This window comes from Panthera tigris, chromosome D1, assembly GCF_018350195.1.
Source record: "Panthera tigris isolate Pti1 chromosome D1, P.tigris_Pti1_mat1.1, whole genome shotgun sequence".
Classification (NCBI taxonomy): Eukaryota; Metazoa; Chordata; class Mammalia; order Carnivora; family Felidae; genus Panthera; species Panthera tigris.
In genome coordinates this window covers 54,344,048-54,370,910 of record NC_056669.1, presented here as the reverse complement: position 1 = coordinate 54,370,910, position 26,863 = coordinate 54,344,048, and the positions used below count along the sequence as shown (strand labels likewise).

Here is a 26,863-nt window from a genome sequence, read left to right as displayed (position 1 = left end):
AGTTCGAGCCCCGCGTCAGGCTCTGGGCTGATGGCTCGGAGCCTGGAGCCTGTTTCCGATTCTGTGTCTCCCTCTCTCTCTGCCCCTCCCCCGTTCATGCTCTGTTTCTCTCTGTCCCAAAAAGAAATAAAAAACGTTGAAAAAAAATTAAAAAAAAATAAATAAATAAAACACATTCCCTCTAAAAATGGGTTTGAAAAATAATTGTTGGATCTGTAACTGGGAGACTTCCTGGCACTAACATGCTAATCTTCCTATATGTGACACACAACAGTTCTGTTCTTCCCAGGTGGATAACCCCCAATAAGCACTCACTCACAAAGACTGAGAGCATCTTGCCAGCTCCACTAACGATTTATGCTCCCTGGGGCAGGAAATGAGGCCTTCCTGACCACACTACATTAGCCACCCTAATGGACTTGCTTCCATTCATAGTTTTGTAACCACAAGGCAGGCATACAGTGAAGTCAAGTTTCTATTTCCTGTGGCCAGCTTCTCACACATGCAGGTTCCAGGCCTTTCCAGGAAATGCCAATCACTAGCCTGTCTCCCATCAAGGGCTGTAGGGCCCCAGAGCCCAGAAACAGGACAAGGAGCCCTAGTACCTAACCTTAGCTCTGTTGTGGCCTTGCAGCTTGGAGAACACAGGTCTAGGTTTTAGAATCAAGATTCTAACCCAGTCCTTGCTAACTGCTGGCAGCACAAACTTGCAAAAGTTAGCTAAACTCTCTGAGCCTCAAAATCTTAATCAGTAAAAGGAAATAATATTACCTACCTCACAGGGTTCTTTTTAGGATTGGTATAATCACCTCTTTTCTGCCTCTGCCTCTAATTCACCATGTTTAAAACTGGCACAGTAATACCTTCCTTAATCACCATTACTTTAACGCAGGTTCCTGTCCTCTGATCTATTCTCCACACTACAAGACTTTTATATGTGCCCAATGGCAAGTGTGGTCTCTAACACTTATATATGATTTTAATGTCTGCGTGCCTGCACAGGATTCAATATTTCACACAGTTCTTAGCACAAAGTGTGGCATAAGGCAAATCTTCAACAATTGCTTTGTGGAACAAATAAAAAATAATAAATATGGAATTTTTTACTGAATGTAATAAATATATAACTTTAATTCTTCAAGTTTATGATGCATTTTCACGTACATTGCTTTACTGAATTCTTCCAACACTTTTGGTAGGTATGTATACGTTATCATGTACATTTCATAAATAAAACTCAGATTCAGAGAAGTCACATGACTTGCCTAAAATCATTTAAGTGCTAACAACAGTAAGCATCTGGGTTATTGAATTCATCTCAAAGAACAATGACTAAATCCTTAAATAATTATTTTGTTTTTTAAGTTGACCTACCGTCAACGGAGCCTCAATATTTGGTTTTGATGCTTGTAAAAGACTCACAAGAGCAAGGTGAAATATGTGCTATTCCTATTGACCATGACTGCTCCAGTATACCAGGGGTTTCAACCACCAAACATCCACAAGCAGGTCTTAGTAGCTTCCCTCCCAGGAGCCGTACTCTATCACGGGAACAAGAGGTCTCTCTCACAACCTCTGAGTCCCAGGACTCTGCAACCTAAGTACTTCCACGAGCAGCTCCCATCCCCAGCCCGCCTGCCAACATTCCTGCTCTACAATCAAAGAACAGAATGCAAGGAAAACTCAAGTACTCTATATTCCCTTCACGGCTTCCTTCTGCTGAAGATGTAGGGTCAGCAGGCCCTAGCAATAAAGTCAGAGTTCTGCCAGCTTAATGAAATGAGAAAGACAAAGAGGTGCCTCCAAATGAGGACCTCAATGTCTGCTGGAATTCTGGGCGCAGACTAACGAAAGGATCACTACATCAGGAGTCAAGAGATGTGTGTTTAAATCTCTTCTACATCAGATTTCTCTACCAAACACCAAACTTGTATAAACAATCATCCACCACTAGGCAGTGCCACAAGAAGATCTCTCAGACAATATCCAACTTCTTCAAACCTATACCTCCACCTTTTTACTTTCTACTTAACTAGGATCGCTCACTTGTGAGTCATCCTCACATTCATCAATCCCCAGATTCTGGCAAATCTACCTGAGTACCCCTCAAATCCAGTCACTTCCTCCCATTCATACTATGCTATTGCCTCAGTCCAAACCATCACCTCTCACCTAAAATTATGTAATAACCACCTGACTCACCTGCTCCAGGCTTAACTCCTCCAATCTGTTCTCCATGCTGTAGCCACAGAGACTTTTTCCAAAATCTGTAAGTCTCATTATGTTACTCCTCTGTTTAGTTCTAGTCTCCTATAGTGAGAAACTAGAAGTGTCCCTATTGAGCTAAGAAGAACTAAAAATTAACCAAACATAAAAAGAAACAGTAGAACTGAAGGAGCAAGAGTCAGTGGTTAATACTCACCTCCTGTCCTGTGGCCACATCCATTGCAGTGTACACAGTGCCTGAAGCACTACGTGACAGGTGAGAGAGAGAGAGAGAAAAACAACACAGGTTTTAAATGAAGTGACATTTGTCAAATGTAGATCTACACACGACCTGGCAATGCAAGTGTTAATAATAATAGCAGCAAAAATAACCCTCCCCAATCCCCCCTCCCCCTACTCTATTCTCATATGTACATGGCAGTACATGGCAGAAAGAGAACACAGGCTCCAGGGCCAAAAGACTTAGGTTCCAAAATGAAATGTCTACCTAGTATCTACAAGCTATATGATCTTGAACAAGTGATTTAATTTCCCTGAGCTTCACTTTCCTCGTTGGCAAAGTAAAGATAAGAGGTAAGAGACTATAAGAGAATTTAAATCAATTAGTTCATAAAGCACTTAGCCAAGTGCCTAGAATATAACAGGTCTTGATTATATACTAGTTTTCTGTTCTTGCTCTTCCTCCTCTCTTCTCCATCACCCTTGGCAGGTTCCTTTAACCCCTTGCAGCCTCAAACTCTTCATTTGTAAACCTTAGTAAGGTCAGATCTATGGTTTTCAACCAGGGGTGAGTGAGGGGAAAGGGGTCCAAGGGAAATGTTCAGAATGAGGTGGAGGGAGGCGGCGGAGAGGGTTGACCTGCTTATATTTTTAGCAAAAGAAATACGGACTTCTGGGGTAATAGTAATGTTCTATTTCTTAATGTAGGTACTGGTTACATGGGTGTGTTCATTTTATAAAATTCATTGAGTTGTACACGTATCTGTGTTATATTCAATTATAATTTACATTAAAAAACTGTAAGTACTAAAAAATAGAAAATTAATCTCATGGTGCTTTAATCTTATGAACCTTTAGAACAGTGATTTTTTAATCATTTATCCTATCAAGAGGATATGTGAATTTTATTTTGCAGTTTATATTGTAAAATAGGTTTTTATTTTTCATTTTTTCAAACATAAAATATTAAATATGGTTTTTCAAACACATATGTTGCCTGAAAATCCGATATAATTCTTACCCCATCCCCAAGGTAAAAATAACCTCATATACACACATATATACATGTATAATACACAAACATATACACACACACACACACACACACACACACACACTCACACATACAAACAGAGACAGAGAGTGGGAAGAAGAAAGGCAGAGACAAACTATGAATAATGCTAGGAAAGGAATCATGTCCGTTCTAAATAACTAAAAACTTAATTTTATGCCTATAACCATGAACCCTGTATATCTGTAGGTGAGTAATATGCAACAACATTTATAACTGTACATGCTGTATGTCAGATACATATGTGCAATTTGAAGAAATCTTAAAGTCTATGTATTACCAAATGCATTCCAGGCAAGCCCTGAGATTATGCTACCCAGGGAAATCAGGTCCGTTTAGGGAGAAAAGTCACTTGCAGGCCTTGCAGCTCAAAATTATGGTCACCAGCTTCCACACCACCACTCTTTAGTTAGAAGTATACTTATATGCCAGGAAATTGCGATCATAAGATACGGGCTATAAGAAGTGGATTATTTGTATTGGCAGTTACCTTCCCATTGCCTGATCATTCTATCTCTAGTCATTTTCTGTCATTAAGCCGGTGTCTATTTTCCTATACTCATCTTCTTCCATCCTACCATAAGCATCATTCTTAAAGGGCAAATATGCCCAGGCCCCAAGGGACTGGACATTTTGGGACTATGTCTCCATGATTACAGAGATTTAGATGTCAGGCCCACTAGTTAATACTTGATTATTTGTACCTTAAAAAAAGACATATGAATTCCAGGTCAAAAAAAATTCTTCAGGTCTTAAGGGATAAAAAGCAAACAAAAATTGTAACTATCAATTCATCATATTTATGTAGCATTTATTTTTTACTATTTTTTTTTAAGTAGGCTCCATGCCCAACATGGGGCTTGAACTCACGACCCTCAGATCAAGAGTTGCATGTTCTACCAACTGAGCCAGCCAGGTGCCCTGTGGCATTTTAAAATCATGGAATGTGTAGGAGCTTAATACATTTTTCATTCCTCCCTTAGCACACTAACAGACCTGTCAAAAAAGCAAGGAAAAAACATTTTTCAGATGTTGCCTATTTATGCCTATATATGTTACATTTCTGATGTTCATTTCTGAATTAAAAAAAAAAAGTCAGAGGGGCACCTGGGTGGCTCAGTCGTTTAAGTATCAACTTCGACTCAAGTCATGATCTCGCAGTTTGTGAATTCGAGCCCCATGTTGGTCTCTGTGCTGATAGCTCAGAGTCTGGAGCTTGCTTCAGCATCTGTGTCTCCCTCTCTCCCTGCCCCTCCCCTGCTTGCACTCTGACTCTCTATCTCTCTCAAAAATAAACAAACGTTTAAAAAAATTAAAAAAAAAAAAAAAAAGAAAGAAAAGTCAGAAGTTCTGGAAGTGAAAGGCTCTGAGTCCACAAGCCCTCTCTTAAATTTACAGATGAAGAAATTGAAGTCCAGAGATGCAACCTGACTTGCCCACACTTGTCCATGCACCTTTCTTCTACATTCTTAATATTGTAATGTAGTTAGGTAAAGGAAATGCCATCCCAGGTTATTTTGAGACAAGCAATATGATTTCTCTTCAAGGTGTTAACTACCTTATATCAGTTCAGACTCGCAAAAGCATGTCTGGTAGGAAAAGCACTGGACCAGGAAAAAAATAAAATCCACTCATGTCCAGGGTTATTTTGAGGATTAAATTAAACAACAGATGCAAATAACAGATGTAAGCTGTAGAATGATGTACAAACACATCATTATATAATGCAATACTTTATTTTCAGAAGTTCTTGGATTCATAAGAAAGAAAACTAAAACAGAAAACTTCAAAGACTTCATTAGCAACAATGCTTTCATTCAATTAACTGAGAGTTTTCTGTAAGTCAGGTGCTTTTTTTTTCCAGTTTCTCTTTAATTTTAGCTATTTGGGTAGGTCTATAGAAATCTCATTATTTTGCTTTTTTATACAGAGATATGACTTGACTAAAGTAAACTGCACAAATTTTCAGTGTGCAACTTGATGATTTTTCAATATGTACACACCCATGTGTTCACCATTAAGATCACTCCAAAGGTTCCTTATGCCCCTTCCCAATTCACATGCCCTTCCCAGACACAACCATTTTTCTGACTTCTATTAGCATAAATAGAAGTCTTCTTTTGAACTTCTCTTGAACTTCACATAAACACACATCATATAGTGTCTGCTCTTTTATATCTGGCTTTTTTTGCTCAAAATAATGGCCAAACACTTTTAAGACTTATCATAAACATGAGGTCTTTGAAGACAGAGTTTGTATCAGATTCATAGCTGTATTCATAGTGCCTAGCACATAAACAGGAACTCAGTTAAGAGTTGCTGACTTCAGTACACTGAGGGCAGCATGCAAGATTCACAGAAGAAATCAGAGAGCAGGAGACATGAATCCTGGCATCCACCTAGAAAAGCAGGTCCCATTACACTAGCAGAAGGGTCTGTAGTTCAGAGTCTTCCATTTCACATTAGTGCTGGTAGGTCTCAGCGCCAGGTCAACAGGGTTAATCTGAAAAAGCAGAGCTATAATTTGGGAAGCAGGTTTTGTGCTAAGAAAATAAATGGCTTTTGCACTCTCACTGAAGGGTTATTTTTAGCAACATGGTCAGCTAAATGGCACATCTCTCATACTAAGCATAATTCTGCCAAACCTGAAGTCAGCCTAACATAACACTTCCAGATGGGTGAGGGATGAGGTAGAGAAAGAACAAGGTTTATGAGAGGCAAAACAAAAGCAAAATCATATACACCAGCATACACAATTTTTAAGTCATTTCTCTAGGGAAAGAAAATGCCCCTACTAACCCTTGTCCAATCTTCTCAAACCGTGTATATTTCTTCTTAGGATCGCCCACACTCACTATGCTCCCTTTGAAAGAAACAGAGACCATGAATCATTTTTTCCCAGATCAAGATACAAAGCAGGGCCCATGTTCCCCCAAACCCTGGAGCTGGCAAGGATTAAAAAACTATCTCAAACACCCAAAACCATACTCAGTACATCCTTAGCTCTTGCCCGTAAGTTCCAACCAAAAATTTCATCTCCTTACGGCTTTTATTCATCGTATTCTATTCCATTTCTAAACTCCTAAAGGCCACCATTCATTTTTAAATTCATTCATTCAATAAACATTTACTCATTTAATATGCTCACTTACTATGTACCAAGCCCTATGTTGAATACTAGGAATAAAGGGATAGATGAGACATAGTTAAAACAGTCCCTGCTCTCAAGAAGTTCAGTCTCATGGAAGAAATAGAAAAGTTAGCATAAAGTTCCATGAAAATCCAATTGTTGTAATACAGAAAGAGGCATAAAATACAGACTGGAAAGTCTTCAGAAAGGAAGTGATATCTGATTTTTACAGGGTAAGTAGGAGTTAGCCAGGGAGAGGAAAGTCAAGAAGGGGTTACAGAAGGAAGTATATCAAGTGCAAAGACACAAAGGTATGAGAGAGGTTGGGTTTCACCATCTAGATGGTGAAACCAAGGCCCACAGAAGGGAAGATACTTCTTCCCAATGTCACACAGCAAATTGGTGGTCAGAACTAAGATTTGGAGTTTGGTTTTTGGTCTCCCAGTCCAGTGTGCTCTCCCCAACACCAATTACTAATATTTGATAATTTTCACATATATTATCTCATTTGATTTACAAATAAGACAGTTATTAACATCCTAATCTAAAAGATGAGAAAAGGGAAGCCTAGAGAACAATAGGAAATTGCCCAAGACCCCAAGTCAGTGGCAAGGCTGGGGCTTCAACCCAAGTGCCTTTAACTCCCAGGCTAGTCTGCTGTTCCTAATTCTATGTTCTAAGTATTAGTGCTTTAAAACAAATCTGGTTCAGAGAAAAACACTACATATAGGAGTAAACAGATGGCTAGATAAGTGGCTTTTCCTACTTCATTTCATAAGGGCTCTGGGCAAGGGCAACTATTAAAAGAGTGACATTTTTTAAAAAGTCAAATAAGAATTATCAGGAAGCAATTGAAAGTGGCTAAGCTAAAGAACCAGAAACCTAGGCTTTAAAAAGCCATGCTAGTTTGCAGATTTGCCCAAATAAGTCACATCAAATCTCCTTTAGAAGTAAATAGGTACAGGGGTGCCAGGGTGGCTCAGTCAGTTAGGTGTCTGATCTCAGCTCAGGTCATGATCTCATGGCTCATGGGTTCAAGCCATACATCGGGCTCTGTGCTGACAGCTCAGAGCCTGGAGCCTGCTTCACATTCTGTGTCTCCCTCTCTCTCTGCCCCTCCCCTGCTCTCACTCTGTCTCTCTCTCTCTCTCAAAACTAAATAAACATTAAAAAAATTTTTTTAGTAAAAAAGAAATAGGTACAAAGAATAAATTGAAGTCCTCATCAAATGATTTTTCCAAGCCCAAACACTAACCTAGTCCTTCCTTCAGGCAGAAATTCTCTTACAGTTTACTGAAACACAGCAACAAGCTATTCTAACACACCCTCATTTCTTGCCACTAAAGAAAGTGAAACAGAAGTTACCACCTGAGACCAAGAGGCAGCATGCTTTCATTACAGACGCACAAGGGCTCTAACCTCAGCCCAGTTACTTTCTGGCTGTGTGATCTTTGGGCAGGGTATTTAGCATAACCAGAGCCTCAAATACCTTAACTCCAAAAAATGAAGATTATAATGTCTATCTTCATAAGGAATAAATTAACAACAACAAAAATCAAGGAAATACCTTGCTTGTCATTTGGTACATAGCACAGGCTCACAAAATGTTAGTTTCCCTTCACTCTTTTCCTACAACCAAGATGGCAGATCCGTCTTCTCCTTGGTCAATGGCAAGCATCAATAATCACGGGAATCTTTCTGACCAGGTATGAATAAGGCCTCGGTCTTTCTCAACACAACATCCCAGACTAATCACTAGATAAAAGCTATTTTTCATCTCCATAACCCATGCCTAAGGTTGAGAGATACCTAGCCCTTGAAGTGAGCAATCCACATTCTCATCACATTCCCATTCTAACGTGATATCCTATCAGGGCTGCTGAGACAGAGGAGGTGGCTGCAGGGGCAAGGTGAGAAGCAAACCTTACATGGCTAAGATATCAAGCATAGCCAGCCAGCCACATAGACCAAGCCTAGGACCAGGATCCTTTTAGCAATGGTTTTCCATCTTTGTGCTCATCCAGTCACATACAAAAGGCAAGTCGAGAAGGTTACAAAGTGCTTACGTAATTTCTCCAAGATCTCCTCATCAGACATTTTAGGCTTCTTCTTCTGCTTCTCAGTATTCCGGGTCAGAGCATCTGGTGGAATGGTATTATTCTCAGTAGGTGAAATGGGAGATGTAGCCACATCCCGAGTTGGAGTAACAGGAAGAGGTTCAATCACAGACCGTGTGTATACCTGCATTGTTGGTGCAAGAATTTGGCAAGGCCAGTCTTTGTTAGCACAGGTGATGCTCAGGAGCCTCTTACACATGTGTGTTAGAACATCCACAGAAGAACAAATCCCAATAAACTCAACCCTTCTCCTAGGTCAAAATCTATGCTCCTCTTCTTCTGTGCCCCAGGCCCATCCTCTGTGGGTGGAATGGCCTTCCTTGTTCTCACATACACAACATAAATTAGGAATTAACAGTGTCCTTTTAGAAAGGAATACTATGAATTGGGGTGCCTGGGTGGCTCAGTCGGTTAAGCAACCAGCTTCAGCTCGGGTCATGATATCACAGTTCATGAGTCGAGCCCCGCATCAGGCTCTGTGCTGATAGCTTGGAGCCTGAAGCCTGCTTCAGAAGATTCTTTGTCTCCCTCTTTCTCTGCCCCTCCCCCGTTTACACTGTCTGTCTCTGTCTGTCTCTCATAAAATGAATATTTAAAAAAATTAAAAAAAAAAAGGAATGCTATGAAGATCAAATTTACCAATTCATTTGTTCATTAGATATTTACTTCCTTTCTGTTATCTGCCAAGAACTATGTTAAGCACTATTCATACATATATATTTCCTCTGTTTTTGAGAAGTTCTTGGTTTAGTGGGAAAATTTTTTTTAAATAAACATGCTTGCAAACTGAAAAAAGGCCGTATCAAGGTGAGCTATCTTGACAACTCTCCAATTGTGAAGCTCATTGTGACCTACAGAAAGGGTGATTCCACAGATTCTGTTTAAAAGTTCTCATCCTAAAAGTTCATCTAAACCCCTTAAATTTCCGTCACGCATCTCCTACAGTCAGTCAATCAACTTATGGTTGAACAGCTCCCTGAATCCTCTACTCAAAAGGCAGCCTTTTTTTTTTTGCATTAGCACAGAGTGTAAGCCCTAGATCATTCTTTCATTGTAAAGCTCTTGTCATATTAAAATTCCAAACAAAGAATCATCTAATACAGTATCATCTGATGATAGGTTAGTGTGCACTGATGCTAAATCAAGTAAAAGGCATGGGGACCAGATTGTGCAAAGTGAGGGCAGAGGGACTGTGGCTATTTTGAAATGCAAGAACCTCAAAGGAAGTTAAATAAAAATCACTGCCAATATCCAGCATCAAAATGCACTCCTGATGTCCAGCATATTAATAGCACTAACATATTTATAAATTCCTTTGGGCCTTTCAGTATCATCAATGATGTTCTAGGAGGTAGAATGCACACATTTAACAGAGAAGAAAAGATCTGCAGCAGGCTGCTTTGTTGCTTCCCAGGAGACTAGAATAATTTATGTAAGTCCTGCACTAAGTAACATTAATTCTATATATCTTCCTGTCTGTGAGGAACAGCCTAAGCAAACTAGAGTTAGGTTGGTATAAACACCAATTATCTAGGATACTTCAGGACTATCTGCAAACCAGTGATAAATAAAGACACTATCTCATATCTTTAATCATACAAAAAGTACTTTTCAGTCAAGGTGGTTCTGTGATTTCACCAGCTGCAAAAATCCAAGGACCCTTACCACAGCATTAAACCTCTAGGCCTCTAGGCCTTATAACTCCCCCTGTAAGCTCTGTTAAATCCCAAAGCTGTCCACATCTCCAAAGACTCACAGATTTTGTGTGCTCTGGGCGTGGAGCAATCACTGGAGGAGGGGTAGCATCATCATCATCATCTTCATCTTCTGAAACTGGTGGCACTGCAGGAGTCTCAGACACCGTCTTCACATTCTATACAGCAGAGAAAAGCCGGTTTCATCAGGTCCAGCTGACATGAGACTTAAGCTACCAGAATTGCCAAACCCCAGGAGTAATCTCATTCAGACACCCCTTCTCACACCCGAATCAGACTCCAAACTCTCCACCTTTGTGTAGCCAGTCCCAGGAACTCAGTCAGCTTCTCCCTTTTCTTTTAGCTACTACTACCCACTAGTCCCTTGGGGGTTTCCTTCTCCCACCCAAAGCCTACTTGTGGATTAGGAAGCCAGCTTACAGATTCTCTACTTGCCTTGCCTAGTCCAAACTCTGAACACAAGCTCATAGTTCCTTCCCTTATTCTATGAATTTGACTCTCTTCACTGAACAGGTAACAAAGTACAAAATGTGGGAAAGGGATCAAAAGTTTGAAACTTCACAAAGTTTATCATTATAATTCCTTACTCCTTTCTGTATCTGATATGGGGGACAGAGAGAGGGTGAACTCCCCTCCTGCCTGCCATTTGGGGCTTCTGGAGAGAGGAAAGTCAGGAGTCAGAATGACAGGAGCTAAGTGAAGGAACTTACCTAGTGGAATACTAGGCAAGAACTACTGTGTGGGAGACTGATCTTTATCACATTGGACATACTAAGGGAGGAAAACTGGCAATCTCATAGATTTGAACAGGACTGCTGGTGCAGGGCATAACTTTTAATTAAAAATTGGCAGTCCTGGGTATATGTAAGCAAGTAGCTTTGGTGCCAACAGGTGATGAATTGATCCTCTTGGTCTCAAGATTCATCGTTTGAAGCATGTGGAGGAAGAGGAGGGGTATAATTGGAGGGGTAACCTTAAATTACTTCCCGTTCTGAAATCCAACAGAGGTCTTTCCCTGTCAAATCACATATTTTGATATCTTTCTGCTCTCTACTATTTCTTTCCTCTCCACTATTCCACTGGACAAAAATGTAACTAGAAACCCAAAATGGGAACAAAGTTACTCAGCAATCTCTTCATCATGATGTGGCCCTGGGGCTCCCGATATATACTGTAAACACAATTTAACATGTTTATTTGCTTCCTTTAACTCTGTAGAAAAGGGCATTTCATCATCTTTCTTAGCAACACATTCTGTTTTCCACAGGTAATGGCTTTGGGTGGTAATATTAACAACCACCAGTCCAGGGCACCTGGGTGGCTCAGTCAGCTGGCTCTTGATTTCGTCTCAGGTCATAGTCTCACAATTTTGTGAGTTTGAGCCCCGCGTCAGGCTCTGCACTGACAATGCAGGAGCCTACTTGGGATTCTCCCTCTCTCCCTTTCCTTGCCCCTCCCCTGCTGGTGGTTGAACCCAATAGTGTGCTCTCTCTCTCTCTCAAAATAAATAAACATAAAAGAAAAAAATACCACTATCAAGAGATATAGGTTTTTAACCCAAATTTTTACTTTTTATCCCCGTGTCCTTAGGCAGAGCTGTCCCGCCCTGAGCCACAAGTTTCTTGTCTATAAAATGGGGATAATGATAGCAGCTCTCTGCCTGAGGGCCAAAGGAGGATGAAATGAAGTGATGTGGGCATAAAAACACTTTGTAAATAAATGCTAAGGAGCTAGAAGGATGTGAGGAATCAACTAAATTGTTATTATGTCTAATAACCACAAACCTCTATTTTAACAAAAGCAGTGACTTCAACTCATGTATTCATTCACTGTGTACCTGGCTCTATTTTAGGCTCTGAGGCTATATTAAAGAACAAAACAAATATAGACCCTGGTCCTATGCTTGCATTTTAGAAGAGAATACAGTCAAAATTAATTACCAAAGTTCCAGGTAGTAATAAGGTACATGTATGAGAGCAGTAATTGGTTAGGAATGGGGAATGTTAATTTAGATAGAGTAGTCATGGAAAGGGCTCTCTAATGAGAAATTATATAAGCAGAGGCCTGAATGAACTGAGACAGCAAGCCATGGGACTCTTTGGGAAAAGAATATTCACGGCAGGTAGAAGAAGTACAAAGATCCTGAGATGGAAACATGCTTGGTGTGTTCCAATACTTCTAGGAGGTCTACATATATTGCTGAGAAATGCTTGTGACATAAAACCTGCTGAACTTTGGGTAAAAGCAGTAGGAACCTCCGATGCTCTGGCCCAGGGCTGCTTCCATCCATCCCGCCTGCCCCAGCCCCATCAGAGTGGGGGCTCTTCCAGGGCAAGGCAGGTTATAAACTGCATCATCTAAGAGGGGTCACCTTCATTTGGAGCAGTGGACAATTCCCAGGCCCCGTGGTGCTGTCAGCGGAGGTAACCTCCCAGAGCTGGTAGCAAAAGAGGCCACAACTCAGATCTACTAGCCTGAGACTGCAGTCCTGGATAGGCAAACAAATTCTGGCTGGGACTGCTCACAGTCACAGCAGTCATGAGAGAGGCCCCTCACTAGTCTCACATGCCTAGCTGTGTGCATATACATAAAAGAATCAAAACAGCCAAGCAGAAAGCAAAAGCTGTAACAGACCTCAAGGAGACGTCAATAATTAACAGAACTAGGATAAAAATTAGCAAGGACATAGAAAATTTGAACAATACCACCAATCAATTCAACCTAACTGACATATATAGGACATTCTACCCAAGATCTGCAGAATACACATTCTTTTTAACCACATATAGATCATTCTTCAGAATAAGCCATATGCTAGGCCACAAGACACATCATAATGAATTTTAAAGGATTAAAAACACATAAAATGTATTATTTGACACCTTGGAATTAAATTAGGAATCAACAACAGGAAAGACATTTCTCCAAAGAGATAACCAAATGGCAAAAAAAAAAAATACATGAAAAGATGCTCAACATCACTACCCATTGAGAAATGCAAATCAAATCAACAATGAGATACCATTTCACACCCACTAAAATGGCTACAATCAAAAGATAGAGAATAACAAAGGTGAAGGAAGATATAGAGGAATTTGAACCCTCATAATTGCTGGTAGGAGTATAATATGGAACAGCCACTGGGAAATATAGTCTGGCAGTTCCTTAAAATGTTAAACATAGAGGGCACCTGGATGGCTCAGTCAGTTAAGCATCCAACCCTTGATTTTGGCTCAGGTCATGATCTCACAGTTCATGAGTTCAAGCCTCACACTGGGCTCTGCACTAACAGTGCAAGGCCTGCTTGGGCCTTCTCTCCCTCCCTCTCTCTCTCTGCCCCTCCCCTGCACTGTGTGTGTGTGTGTCTCTCTCTCAAAATAAATAAACTTAAAAAAAAAAATAAGTAAGGGTGCCTGGCTGGCTCGGTCAGTTAAACATCTGACTCCTGATTTCAGCTTAGTTCACAATCTCATGGCTTGTGAGTTCAAGCCCCACGTTGAGCTCTATACTGACAGTGTGGAGCCTGCTTGGGATACTCTCTCCCTCTCCGTCTACCCCTCCCTCACTCACATGCTCTGTCTCACTCTTTATCTCTCTCAAAGTAAATAAATTTTTTAAAATAATAAGTAAAAAAATAAATAAATAAAATGTTAAACATTGAGTTACCATATGACCTAGCAATTCCACTCCTAGGTATATATCCAAGAGAAATGAAAATATACATCCACATACAATTTATACATGAATGAGCATTATTAATAGCCAAAAAGTAGAAACAACCCAAATGCCCATCAACTGGTGAGCAGATTAAACATGTAGTATATCAATACAATGGAATATTATTGAGACCTAAAAAGAAATGAAATACTGATGCAAGATTCAACAGGGATTAATTTTGCAAACTTTATGCCAAGAATCTAGACACAAGACTATATGCTATGCGCACATTTCAATAAAATGTCTAGAAGGGCAAATTTATACAGACAGAAAGAAGATCAGTGGTTTTCCAGGGCTGGGCATGGGAGTTTGAATGAACTGTAAAAGTTAACAAGGGAACTTTTCAAGGTGATGGGAATGTTCTAAAAAGTAGAGTGTGGTGATGGCTACACAAGTATAAACATTAAAAAAAACCCACTGCATTGTACAATTAGGGTGGGTGAATTTCATGGTATATAAACACTGCCTCAATAAACCTGCTTTTTTAAAAGTAAAAATTTTAAATTATATCTAAAGCCAGTAGATTCTCATTATATATTTTAAATAATCTAGAAATGTAAGGAATTAAAAGTGAACAGTCCTCAGGAATGCCTGGTAAAGATGGTAAGTTGAACGTGGGAATCTACATCTTGAAATCTCACTAGAACTATAATAAAGAAATAGTCTTTTAAAGGCATTAAACCCAGAAGAATGAGGAGAGCAAGAGAGAAGGTAAGAGCAGCAAAAAAAAAAAAAAAAGGGAGGCAATGACTAATGGATGAGCAGTAACTGACTCAAGGAGGCTGAATTCAAAGCTGAAAACCAATCTATTTATCTATGAAGCAGAATCCTCAAAGGCACAGGAACTGGTAACACTGTATACTTCTGAATTTGAAGATGAAGTAGAGGGGAAGGGGAGAGTACTAAAGGCAGATTCAATGAAAGTTATTTAAGATGTAGTTAGATCCCTAAATCTCTTCACCTACTCTACACCACTATGTGGTTGCCCTTCCCACCCCTAGCAGAAAACTGGAGGTCTAGTCTCTGGAAGGGAAAACAGAGAATTTCTGGATTAGGGATGTCAGGCACAGTCAAATGTTAAGACTATCAAATCAAAAACAGGGTAATTAAGAGAATATACTGAATGCTGAGACCCCTACCCCGCTTCCCTTTCTAGGCTCCTAGAACTCTAGGAGTCTAACTTTTATTCTCAAAGCAGGAGATTAGAAGATCCTTCTCGGTTTCTTACCAGCCTCAGTTCTAAGATAAAATACAGGAGGTTTCAGCAAATGGTCCAGCTGGATTACTCTATAGTGATACAAACAAAAAAACTAGATAGCAATGACTGCATAACTCTAAAAATTTATTAAATTACTTAAAAATTTTTAATTTTTAGACAGAAAAGAGTACACATGCAAGTAGAGAAGAAGCAGAGAGAGGGAGAGAGAGAATCCCAAGCAGGCTCCACTCTGTCAGCGCAGAGCTTGACACGGGGCTTGATCTCATGAACCATGAGATCATGACCTGAGCCAAAATCAAGAGTAGGATGCTTAATAAACTGAGCCACCTAGGCACCCCAAATTACTTTTAAAGGTATACATTTTACAATTATATACTTACAATTCAATGACACAAACAATGAGCTTAAAATTCTATTAAAGTCTTTAGTACCACAATTATAAATATGGGCATATATCCCCAAGGATTACCAAATATCCACAGGGTACTTCTAACTTAAGAGGAAGAAACCAAAATGAATGGGGAAAAAAAGGACACTTGGAATAAACAGACTAGACAGGGAGAAAAATATATTAAAAAAAAAAAAGCCTAGGGGTGCCTGGGTGACTCAGTTGATTAAGCATCCGACTTCAGCTCTGGTCATGATCTCACAGTTCATGATTTTGAGCCCTGTGTCAGTCTCTGTGCTGATAGCTCAGAGCCTAGAGCCTACTTGGGATTCTGCGTCTCCCTCTGTTTCTGTCCCTCCCCCGTTTATGCTCTGTCTGTCTCTCTCCCTCTAAAAAATAAATAAACTTAAAAAAACTTAAAAACTTAAAAAAATTATTTAAAAAGCCTATCATTCATCTCAGGGATAAGCAAAGATACCGATTCTGGAAACAGAACGGGATACTTTAATTAAAAATAAATAAATAAATAAATAAGCAAGCTCTTCACAATTAAACATGAAAACAGAAATTAAAAATTCAATAGACAGACTGAAAGATGAAGTTGGGGAAGTCTCCAAAAATAAGAATAAAAAATCAAGGCAAGGGAAATAGAGAAAATATAAGAAAAATAGAGAATCAGTCCAGGAGGTCCAAAATCTAAATAACAGGAGTTCCAGAAAGAAGAAACAAAGAAAACAGAAGAGATCACCAATGAAATAAGCCAAGCAAATTTCCTAGAACTGAAGGCTTGAATTTCCAAGGTTGAAAGAGTCCACAAAGCCACTTGCAAAATAAGTAGATGAATATAGGGATATAAATGTGAAATTTGAAAGCAATGGTGATAAAGAAAATGCCACAAACTTTTCAAGTGAAAAAAAAAAAAGGCCAGATACAAAAAAGCAGGAATAAAACAGCTTCAGACTTCAATAGCCAATGATGAAAGCTAGATGACAAAAGTACAATGTTTTTCAAATACTGATGGAAAATTATTTCCATTCTAGAACTCTAGACTCAGCCAAAGTATCAATCAAATCTGAGGGTAGAATAGAGATGCTCCATTTTGAGAGTTGGAAACATTAAATATTTACTTCCCATTTACTTTCTCAAAGCTACTGGAAGATGAGCTCCACCAAACTGCAAAAGTAAACCAAAAATAAGGAAGACACAGCATAAAGAAAATAGCAACACCAACACAGAAATACAAAGGGACTGTCAAGACAATGGTGAAGAGAGATCCCAGAACAACTGTAAATTACAAGAATTTTAGTCCTATTTGACTTTTTAATCTAATACTTGGGTAAAAATTATTTTTAAGTGAATATTCTTAATCACCATCAACTCTGAAGGTAATTACTGTTACTATTCAGTGTTTAGCCTTGCAGAGATTATCTGTGGGTAGTAATTACATCTGTATCTGTGTAGATCTTTATTTTGACCTCATGCATTCTTGAGTGCTAGTTTGATTAGGCACAGAATTCTTGGGTCTAATAACTTTTCCTCATACCTCTAAAGATACTGCTCCTTGGCCCACTATTGCTAATGAGGAACATTAGGTGTATATTCTCTTTGAAAGATTTGAAGATCTTTCTCTTCATCTTTGGGGTCTCTGCAGTTATCTGACTTGATAACTGGTACACCCTTTCATCTGAAGAGTCATGCTTTTTTTAGCTGAGGGATTTTTCTTCTATTATGCCTTTGGTTATTTTTTCTACTTTAGTGCCCCAATTCTATAATTCTTCTTGAATCTCCTTAAGTAACCCCCTTTTGTCCCTTATTCCCCTATTTTCCCAGTGTCTTTATATTTTGTATCACTAATTCACTTTTATATGTATTTTTTAATCCTCTGGATTTCTTTAATCATAGTCTTAATTTCTAAGAAATCTTTTTCATCCTCTAATCTAATAGCACTGTTTTTGTGGATGCAACATCTATAAAATCTCTGTGAATATACCACATATTTTTTTGGAAATTCTTTTAATTATCTATTTCCTCTGGGGCCAGTTTTACTTTCTGTTTCTGATCCTTCCCTTTAATGCTTTGTTCCCCTTAAGTATCTAGAGATCCTGGGCTTTCTATTCACACTTATAAGTGAAAAACTAGATTGAACAGTGTACATGAGTAGCATGAGTTTCCTCTGCAGTTGTGAGTCTGTTTTTCCACTGTCCTCTCCTCTGATTGGAAAGTCTGATACAGTCTCTACATGAGTTATGGCGTCTGTACTTGGTTACTGGCAAGCATCACTTTAGGGTATGTTGACATGGAAGAGCACATAAGACTGAGACTCCTCTTCTCCCAATTATGAAAAGTATCTCCACCTTGGGATGGAAGAATTTAATGCATTTGCTTCCACTGCAGAGCTACTTTTCATTTCCTCCTTCTTCATACTGCTGTAGAGATCTGTAGTTAACTCAGGTTCTGCTCTGCTTCTGTCTTAGGCCCCTATACTACAGCAGGAGTTCTCTTCAAGTAGGTGTTTACTTTCTGGACAAAATTATCTGGCTTAAGCTTAGGATCAAAATTCTGCTACCTTTTGCTCACTGTACGATGAAGACTGTCCTTTCTGTTTCAAATGCAGAATTTTCATTAATTTTTAATTTACCCTTTAAGATGATCCAGGACTCCTTCCTGCTTCTTATATGTATTCTCTCAACTACTCTTATCTTTCTAGGAGTTTTCTTTTCCACATATTTTAAGCTGTGGTTTTTTTCTGGTGTCATCAATCTGATCTTTGCTTTCTATCTTCCATGACAATGGTTTATTTATGTCCCGTTTTTGTTTTGGAGCACTGTTTTGTATTCATTTTTTAAATATATCTTTTTTGAAATTAAGAAATTTGGGGTAAGGGCACCTGAGTGGCTCAGTCAGTTAAGCATCTGACTTTGGCTTAGGCCATAATCTCACAGTCATGGGTTCGAGCCCCATGTCGGGCTCTGTGCTGACAGCTCGAAGCCTGGAGCCTGCTTCGGATTCTGTCTCTCTGTCTCTCTCTCTCTGCCCCTCCTCCACTCACGCTATGTCTCTATCTCTCAAAAATAAACAAACATTAAAAAAATTATTAAAAAAAGAAATCTGTGATAGCAAGACAGATAGATACATGAATTCATTCTAGTACTCTGATCCAATTTCCAGAGGAATCTTTCAAGGATGTTAGTTTAGACTAAAATGCACATCCAGCTGTATCAATCTCCTATATAAAGCTCCAACACACAGTTCAAGGTTTTTGGCTTGACACGATGGATCCTTTACTTTTGTTCATGCTACCTCAGACAAAAAAGCATTTCCCTTTTTCCTGCCTGGTATCATTCATTACCTGTGTTTACCTGACAAGATATTATAAATCCCTGTTTACATGTTCTGATTCCTCACTAAATTGTGAATTTTTTTTTTTTACTGAGTTGTGAAATTAAGAGCAAAGACCTTACCAGTCCTTGATGCCCCAACACCTAAAGAGCCTATCACATAATAGCTGTTCATTTTATAAATGAGAATTCATGTGCTAACATGCTAGAGAATCTGAAAGCCAGACCTCAAACCATTAAGCCACAAGTAACAAAATTTCAGTGCCAGAAGGAACCTTAAAGATTTTTTTTTTAATGAATAAATCATTAGGGACCGACAACTCTCTACAAACTTCCCTCCACTACCAGGCAGAATAAATCACTCTATCAAATATGACCCCCCCTCATACATTATTCATACCTCTCTTGCAGCCCTCATCCCTCTAGTCTGCTGTTAATTTTATTCTTCAAGGACTAAGATAGTGCATATTCATTTTTGTATCACCAGCACCTGGGCACAAAGAAGGTGCTAAGTAAATATTTATAGTATGAATGAATAAATGCATGCTCAAGACAATGGGATTTTGTACTGGTTTCTACTACTACTTTATTCAAGGGTTGGGAGAAAGTCACTTAAACTCCAAGTCTCAACTTCTTAACCTGTGTTATGAGAATAACAATCCTATCCAATTATTTCACACATCAAGTGGGATGATATGGGAAACCATGTTGGAAAATAATGACATGCTACCACAAAACAAACCATAATCTCCCATGTAAAACTAGTAAAGAAATACAGAATACTGAATCACAGGGAAAAATGTTATGAATTGGGGGGGGAAATGTCCTTGATAGACTGAGTAGTTTTAATTTTAGATAGTAAACTAGCACAGGTGTTTACCAAGCAGGTGTTATGCCCTCTGACATATGGCATGAGCCCCAGGGCTCCTGCTCTTCATGTACGAATAACATAGCTATGGCTTTACTGTAGTCTCCTTTATAAGACCTCTCTGACATCATCTTTCTCAGTTCCCTGCCACAGTGAAAAGAATCCTGGACTGGGACTCAGAAGACCCTAGTTCTAATCTGGTTCTGCCACCATCACTAATTATGAGTCTTCAGGAAAGTCTGTTTTTCTACCTGTGAAATGGGGATGGATAATGCTTTCTTCACAAGGTAACTGGGAGGGCTAATCACACTAACCATACATAGTTATTAGGATAGTGCCTGGCACACATTAGCCAGGCCGTGATAGTGACAGCCATCACTCCTATAAAAGCATAACCACATTTGAGCCACAAAGCACAGCTCATCTTTGTTTAGGCCTCTTCTTCAATAATTTGCTGCTCTGTAATGGGGAGAAACTCCCGAAGATCTTAACATTTACAAATTCTTCCCCCTCCTTTAATTACATCCATCTGACAAAAGAAAGATTATTCCATTGCTTTCAGGGGAAAGCAATGCAGACTGGGAATCAGATACCTACTGTCATTAACCCTTTCTCTATTTCAGTTTTATCATCTATGAAACAATGATATAACCCATCTCATTAAACTCCTGTGAGGATTAAAAGAAGTAGTGACTACAAAAGGACACAGTATGCTACAAAGGCAATGGACATGTGAACATTTTTCTATGATTGATAGGAATGTAAATGACTCAAGTGAATCAATGTCTACTGCTGGAAGCACAGATTAAAGTATTTTAATGGTGACTCAGTATTGTGTGAGAATTTACTGTTCCCCTGCTTAAAATTCTTTAATAGCTTCTCATTACTCTTAAGATAAAGATAAAACTTCTACATGATCTGACCTGCCACCATTCCTCCTCATCACCTACCTCTAGTCCATTCACACTTCACATTCCAATCATAACAAACTACTTGCAGTTCCCAATTAAAGCATACCTTGTGAACCTCCTTGTCTTTGCATGAGGTATTTATTTTCTCTTTGTCTGGAATATCCTCATCTCTCCTTAATTCTTGCCCTACATAACAAAGTCCTTAAGCTCAGACTCTACAATCAAGAAATTTTCTCTTAAACATCCAATCTTTCATTCAGTAAATGGTTACTTGCCAGATGCCATGGATACGGCAATTAACAAGTCAGACATAACCCTTGGCCCCATGAAGTTTTAGCACACTGTACTGTATGTAACTGTTTTTGCCTTCATAAGCCTGGGACACTCTTAGGAGTTGGGACAATGACTGATTTATTTCCTATATTGTCACTTCTCCACACAGGACCTGGCACAGAGTGGGGATTTTGTAAATATTTAGTAAATCAATATGACAAAACCACCTCTGTATAAGAGAAAACATCAGGTGTAAAGAATAGCAGTATACTTATACATATCATAGGCGTACTATTTGTAAGACTCTTTCAAACATCAGCATCTCATTTTATCTGCTCTGAAAAATGGAATTTGTAAGTTGAGAGAGGCAGAGAGACCTTTAATTAAGGTCATCTAGCTTTTTTTTTTTTTTTTTTTTGGTTTTTTTAAATTTTAACTCCAGTATAGTTGACATACAGTATGCAATAGTTTTCAACAATTCTATACGTTATTCAGGGCTCACCATGATAAGTGTACTCTTAGTCCCTATCACTTATTTTACCCACCCACCCCCACCTGCCCTGTGATAACCATCAATTTGCTCTCTTATAGAGTCCATTTCTTGGCTTTTCTCTCTCTCATTTTTTCTTTGTTCATTTGTTTTTTAAATTCCACATATGAGTGAAATCATAGAATTTGTCTTTTTCTGCCTTATTCCTTTTAGCATAATACTCTAGCTCCAACAATGTTGCTGCAAATGGCAAACTTCATTCTTTTTTAATGCCTGAGTAATATTACACACACACACACACACACACACACACACACACACACACACACATGTATATACACCACATCTTCTTTATCCATTCATCTATCAATGGATGGTTAGGTTGCTTCCATAATTTGGCTATTGTAAATAATGTTACAATAAACAGCATAATTTGTGTTTTTAAGAGCACCTACGTGGCTCAGTGGGTTGAGCATCTGACTTCAGCTCAGGTCATGATCTCACAGTTCATGGATTTGAGCCCCACATCAGGCTCTGTGCTGACAGCTCAGAGCCTGGAACCTGCTTTGGATTCTGTGCCTCCCTCTCTCTCTCTCTGTCCCTCCCCTGCTCATACTCTGTCTCTCTCTCTCTCTCTCTCTCTCCCTCAAAAATAAATAAACATTTAAAAAATTTTTGAATTTGTCTTTTTATATTCTTTGGGTAAATATCCAGTAGTGGAATTACTGGATTGTAAGGCAGTTCTATTTTTAAATTTTTGAGAATGAGATCATCTAGCTTTATTTTCCAGCCAATTCATCAGTGTAATATCCCTTCAAGTGACAGGCAGTCACTACAATGTCAGAGGACAGAATGAATGACTTTAAATGAACAGAATCTGCTCCCTTCAACAATTAGTCCTAATCCCGGTTTTGTAGACCATACCAACAAAAAAGAGGGAATTCTCTTCTAAATTCAGGTGTTTGAAGACACGTCTAGTTAAGGCAAAGTGTATCATTCTCATTTTATTGATGAAAAAACTGAAACTCAGAAAGGCAACTTGTCTCTCCAAGGTTCAAAGCTACAAATGAAAAACTGAGTCTAACCAGTTGTGCTTCCAAGGTTAGGATTTCTGGAACACTAAAAAATTAAATCTGGAAGGGATACTTAACAGTTTATTAAGTCCAGTTCCTTTACTGTATAGGTAAAAACTATGAGGCCTGGTGGGGTGAGGGGCAGTAGCCAAGATGAGTTTTTTTCCAGCCCAGGCTCTGCACCTACCACACAGTCTGGATCACTAACCACCAAGTCTGCCCATATCAGAATAAAGAAAATTAAGACTTACCAAAGTGTTAGAAGAATTATAATCTTCAGCTGATTTATCTGCAAAGGGAAAAAGACAAGGGACTCAGTCAGTAAACAACTAAAATTAATCCATTCTTGAGGGCTAAGGAAGCCTATCCAGTCAAGCACTTGCCAGGCTGAGAGAATAATGGTATTACTAGTACTATGGGCCCAACACCAGGCTAAAGCACATTAGATACATTACCTCCTTTAATCCTCACTACAGTTCTGAGTACTATTATTATGTCTACTTTTATAGATTTTGAAACTGAGGTTCAGAGAAGTTAAGTAATTTGCCCAGGGTATACACAGGTTAAACGGGAGTCAAGATTTGAATCCTGGTCTAATTCTAAATACTATGTCAGAACTGTGTCCACATCATCAACTATATCATCATCAGGTCTCAATGGTCAAGGAAATTTCCTGCAATCTAAGAAAATGGAAAAGAATTCATGTCCTGAGCTATCCATGATAAATCATGACCAGTTTGTGGCTTCAACTTTTAGAAAAGATCCTTCTGCATGCATGTCTATTCCCTATAGGGAAAAACTGAGAAAAACTAAAGTTTAAGAAAAGAAAAGCATTAATCATGTCAAGTCTAATTTAAGGCAGGGTCTTATTTCTAAGAACAAATTCAAGTTTCCTCAATGAGGCAATTACCAGAGTTCATTGATTCCAAAATGTAAATTTTTTACATTAATATCTATGAAATAGAGATGTGTCCTATAATCAAAGGCATTTCATGGTTTAATTGGCAACTTTTTTCTCTTTAGTGGTATATAAAATAATGATGCAGGTTTAGAATTAATGATATCTTAGATTTAATGAAATATGAAACATAGACTCAATGGAGATCTTAGCAAGAAAATAAGTTTAAAAGCCAAATATTATGTTTGGTTTTATTCTTTAATTCCTACAGGCCTTAGAAAAAACTGACTTGGCCAGTTCAACATCAATGGAATTAAGGAGAAATATTCTACCAAACCCAACATATTCCTCACCAAAAACCAAGTCCAGAGAATGTCCAAGATCCCAATTCCATCATATAAGAAAGTGTCAGGTACAGCTTCTTTGGTCCTACGACAAACCATGAACCTATAAGCTATGACAATATATTCTTAAACCCTGAACAGCCAGCTATACCCAGGAGAAATCAATTCAGGATATACTCTAAACATAATTCCATCACATAGTACTTGATTCACCCTGAGTAAATCACTCAGTTTTTCTGAGGCTAATTAATTTCTCTGAGTCTGTGAACTGGGGATAATAGTCCTTGTCATACCAAGCCCCTAAGACCATCATGAGAATCAGTGAGATAATTCATGTGCAAGCATATACAAGTTAAAGTAGTACTCTCAGAATCAATAGTATGAGAAGAAGGGAAACAGGTAAAAGAGAGAGATGACATTAAACAAAAACTGTGCTAAGGGCACCTGGGTGGCTCAGTTGGTTGAGCGGCCGACTTTGGCTCAGGCCATGCTCTCACCATTCGTGAGTTTGAGCCCGGCATAGGGCTCTGTGCTGACAGCTCAGAGCCTGGAGCCTGCTTCAGATTCTGTGTCTCCTGTGCTCTCTGCCCCTCCCCCACTCATACTCTGTCTCTCAATACTGAATAAAAGTTAAAAAAAAAAAAAAAAAAAACAACTGTGCCAAATATACAATATTGCCTAGAAATGGCCCTGGTCTTCAACTTCTAAAAAACTAAAAATTCTGCACTTGCATGTGCACGCACACACACACACATTTACATATACACGTGTGTGTAAATTTATACACACAGAAGAAGTATGAACACATATCTAAACATTATATATATATATATATATATATATACTGTTATTCATATATGCACACAAAGGTGAACATATACACAATTACCTGAATGTGTGTATCTATATACATATTAATTCATGAATACCTAAGTGGTCTTTAATTCTAAACATATGCAAACCCACAGAGGTATGCTTCCATATACATATCTGGTACTTGTACATGTCTACACACACCTACACATAAACACAGAGATTCTTCCAAAGACTCTGCTGCTAAGACTTTCAAAGCCAGCTTTTCTAATCTGAGGTTCGTGACAAACACCTTAAAACATAAACTCTAATCTTCTGACTAGAAAACTCTCCCACCCAGCACCCCTCAACCCTAATTCCTCCTTGGAATGACCCAGTCCCTCAATGAGAGAAGTGAGACAGAGCCAACAGAGCCAGACGTGAGGAAGGAAGTACTGCTGGGAACACGCATGACCCTCTCCTGGGTACCACCATGGCAGCATGGGCAAAGCTGCAGTTTGTCATCCTCACCATCTGTGCCCTTTGATACAAGCCAGACACTTGCTGGGGAAAGCATCCTTCAAAATCGGCTAGTTCATCCTGGTTCTCACCTTCCCCAACAATACTGCTCTTTCAAAGAGACAGCATGAACACTGGAAAGAGTACCAGACTTGGAGTTAAGAGACCAGTTCTGCCATTAATTTAGCCATATTAGAAAGGTCTTTCTTGGCTTTAGTGTCTGCAAAACAAGGAGGACCTGGAAGTAGTATATATGGACGATACATCTTGCTCTAACATTCTAAGATGCTACTATAAAAGGCAAGTTTCTGGAAATGTAGGCCTTCTAATAACATATCCAGGAAAAGGAAAATTTCCCTGCTATGGGAGGAGGTGCTCCAGATAGAGTTCCTAGAAGCAGATAGTAAACTCCAAAGGTGCTAGTCTAGGAATTGGGAGGTCTGGATTCAAATCCCAATTCTGCCATTAGAAACACTGAAAGACACAGTCTGTTACGGAGAGGTACATCTAAAGAACATATATTATTACTGGCCTATTTTACATCTGAGTGATAAAAATTAATTCCTTGAGGAAGAAATTGGGCTTGCCTACTTAAAAGATACACATGAAATGTGTTATTAAATAACAATGATATTAAAATTAATAATGATAATGATAGCTACATTTCCATGGTGCTGTTTACAACTTATAAATAACTTTCATACCAGTGAGCTCATTTATTCCTCATTACACTCTCTGGAGACAAATTATTATTCCCATTTTGAGGCTCAATATATACATATACCATGCTACTTATAAAGAAGGTGCAGTTTCAAAATACTCAGGTTTGATGCAAAAACTCATCATTTTGGCTCTCAAATTCCAAAAGTCCATCTTAGTTAAAGTATTGTCTCCACTCTTTCCAATACTTTCTCCCCTTACCCCATACCAATAGGCATGTGGAGCTTTTCCATCCAGGTGAAAACATTTTTTTTTCCCTAGACTATTCTGGATTCAATCCCCATACCTGTAAAGCTCATGTACTTCTGGCTGTTGGAGGTCTTCTTTGAGTTATAAAATTCCAATACATCCAGAACAGCTTGTGGGTTTTTCTTCTGCTCTGACTTAGTGATATTTGATGTTTGAAGCAAGCGAGCCCACTGTTCTGGCATTCCCTATAAGAGAGACATACAACGTTGTCAGGAAGGCATAGTTAGAGGGGATCCTGAAGGAAAATCAAAGCTAACTCTAATACCTGCTGGCAGTTAAAGACGGGTTTAGTTATTTCTTTCTCTCTATACCCTCAGAGCTCTATATAAGCCTTTTTTATAATACCTATCTCATTGGATTAGTCATTTCTTGAGATGTTTGCCCTTTCACTAGGCTATTCCTTCTTCAGAACAGGAACCATGTATGATTTGTCTTTATATCATAGTGCCAAGGAGCCACTTAACTAAGGTCTACTTAAGAAATGGTGATTCAAAGCGTTTTCTGATAAAACTTTAGAGATGAGGAAAATGTCCCTCTCATGAATATAAGAAGATAGTAATGAGGATCTCAGGCAAAGACAGAGGC

At 38.8% G+C, this 26,863-nt stretch overlaps 1 protein-coding gene across 4 annotated transcripts in view; it reads right to left on the bottom strand.

Moving 5' to 3' along the window:
• Window positions 1-26,863, bottom strand: part of PAK1 (p21 (RAC1) activated kinase 1) — a 152,711-nt gene that overhangs the window by 19,582 nt on the left and 106,266 nt on the right. For all 4 annotated transcript variants that reach the window (XM_042959496.1, XM_007078949.3, XM_007078950.3 and 1 more), the window contains exons 4-9: window positions 26,316-26,463; window positions 23,008-23,045; window positions 10,521-10,637; window positions 8,714-8,888; window positions 6,317-6,380; window positions 2,423-2,471 (exon numbers count right to left, since the gene is read on the bottom strand). In XM_042959496.1, coding sequence (XP_042815430.1) covers window positions 2,423-2,471; window positions 6,317-6,380; window positions 8,714-8,888; window positions 10,521-10,637; window positions 23,008-23,045; window positions 26,316-26,463 — 591 coding nt within the window. The remainder of the gene's footprint in view (window positions 1-2,422; window positions 2,472-6,316; window positions 6,381-8,713; window positions 8,889-10,520; window positions 10,638-23,007; window positions 23,046-26,315; window positions 26,464-26,863) is intronic.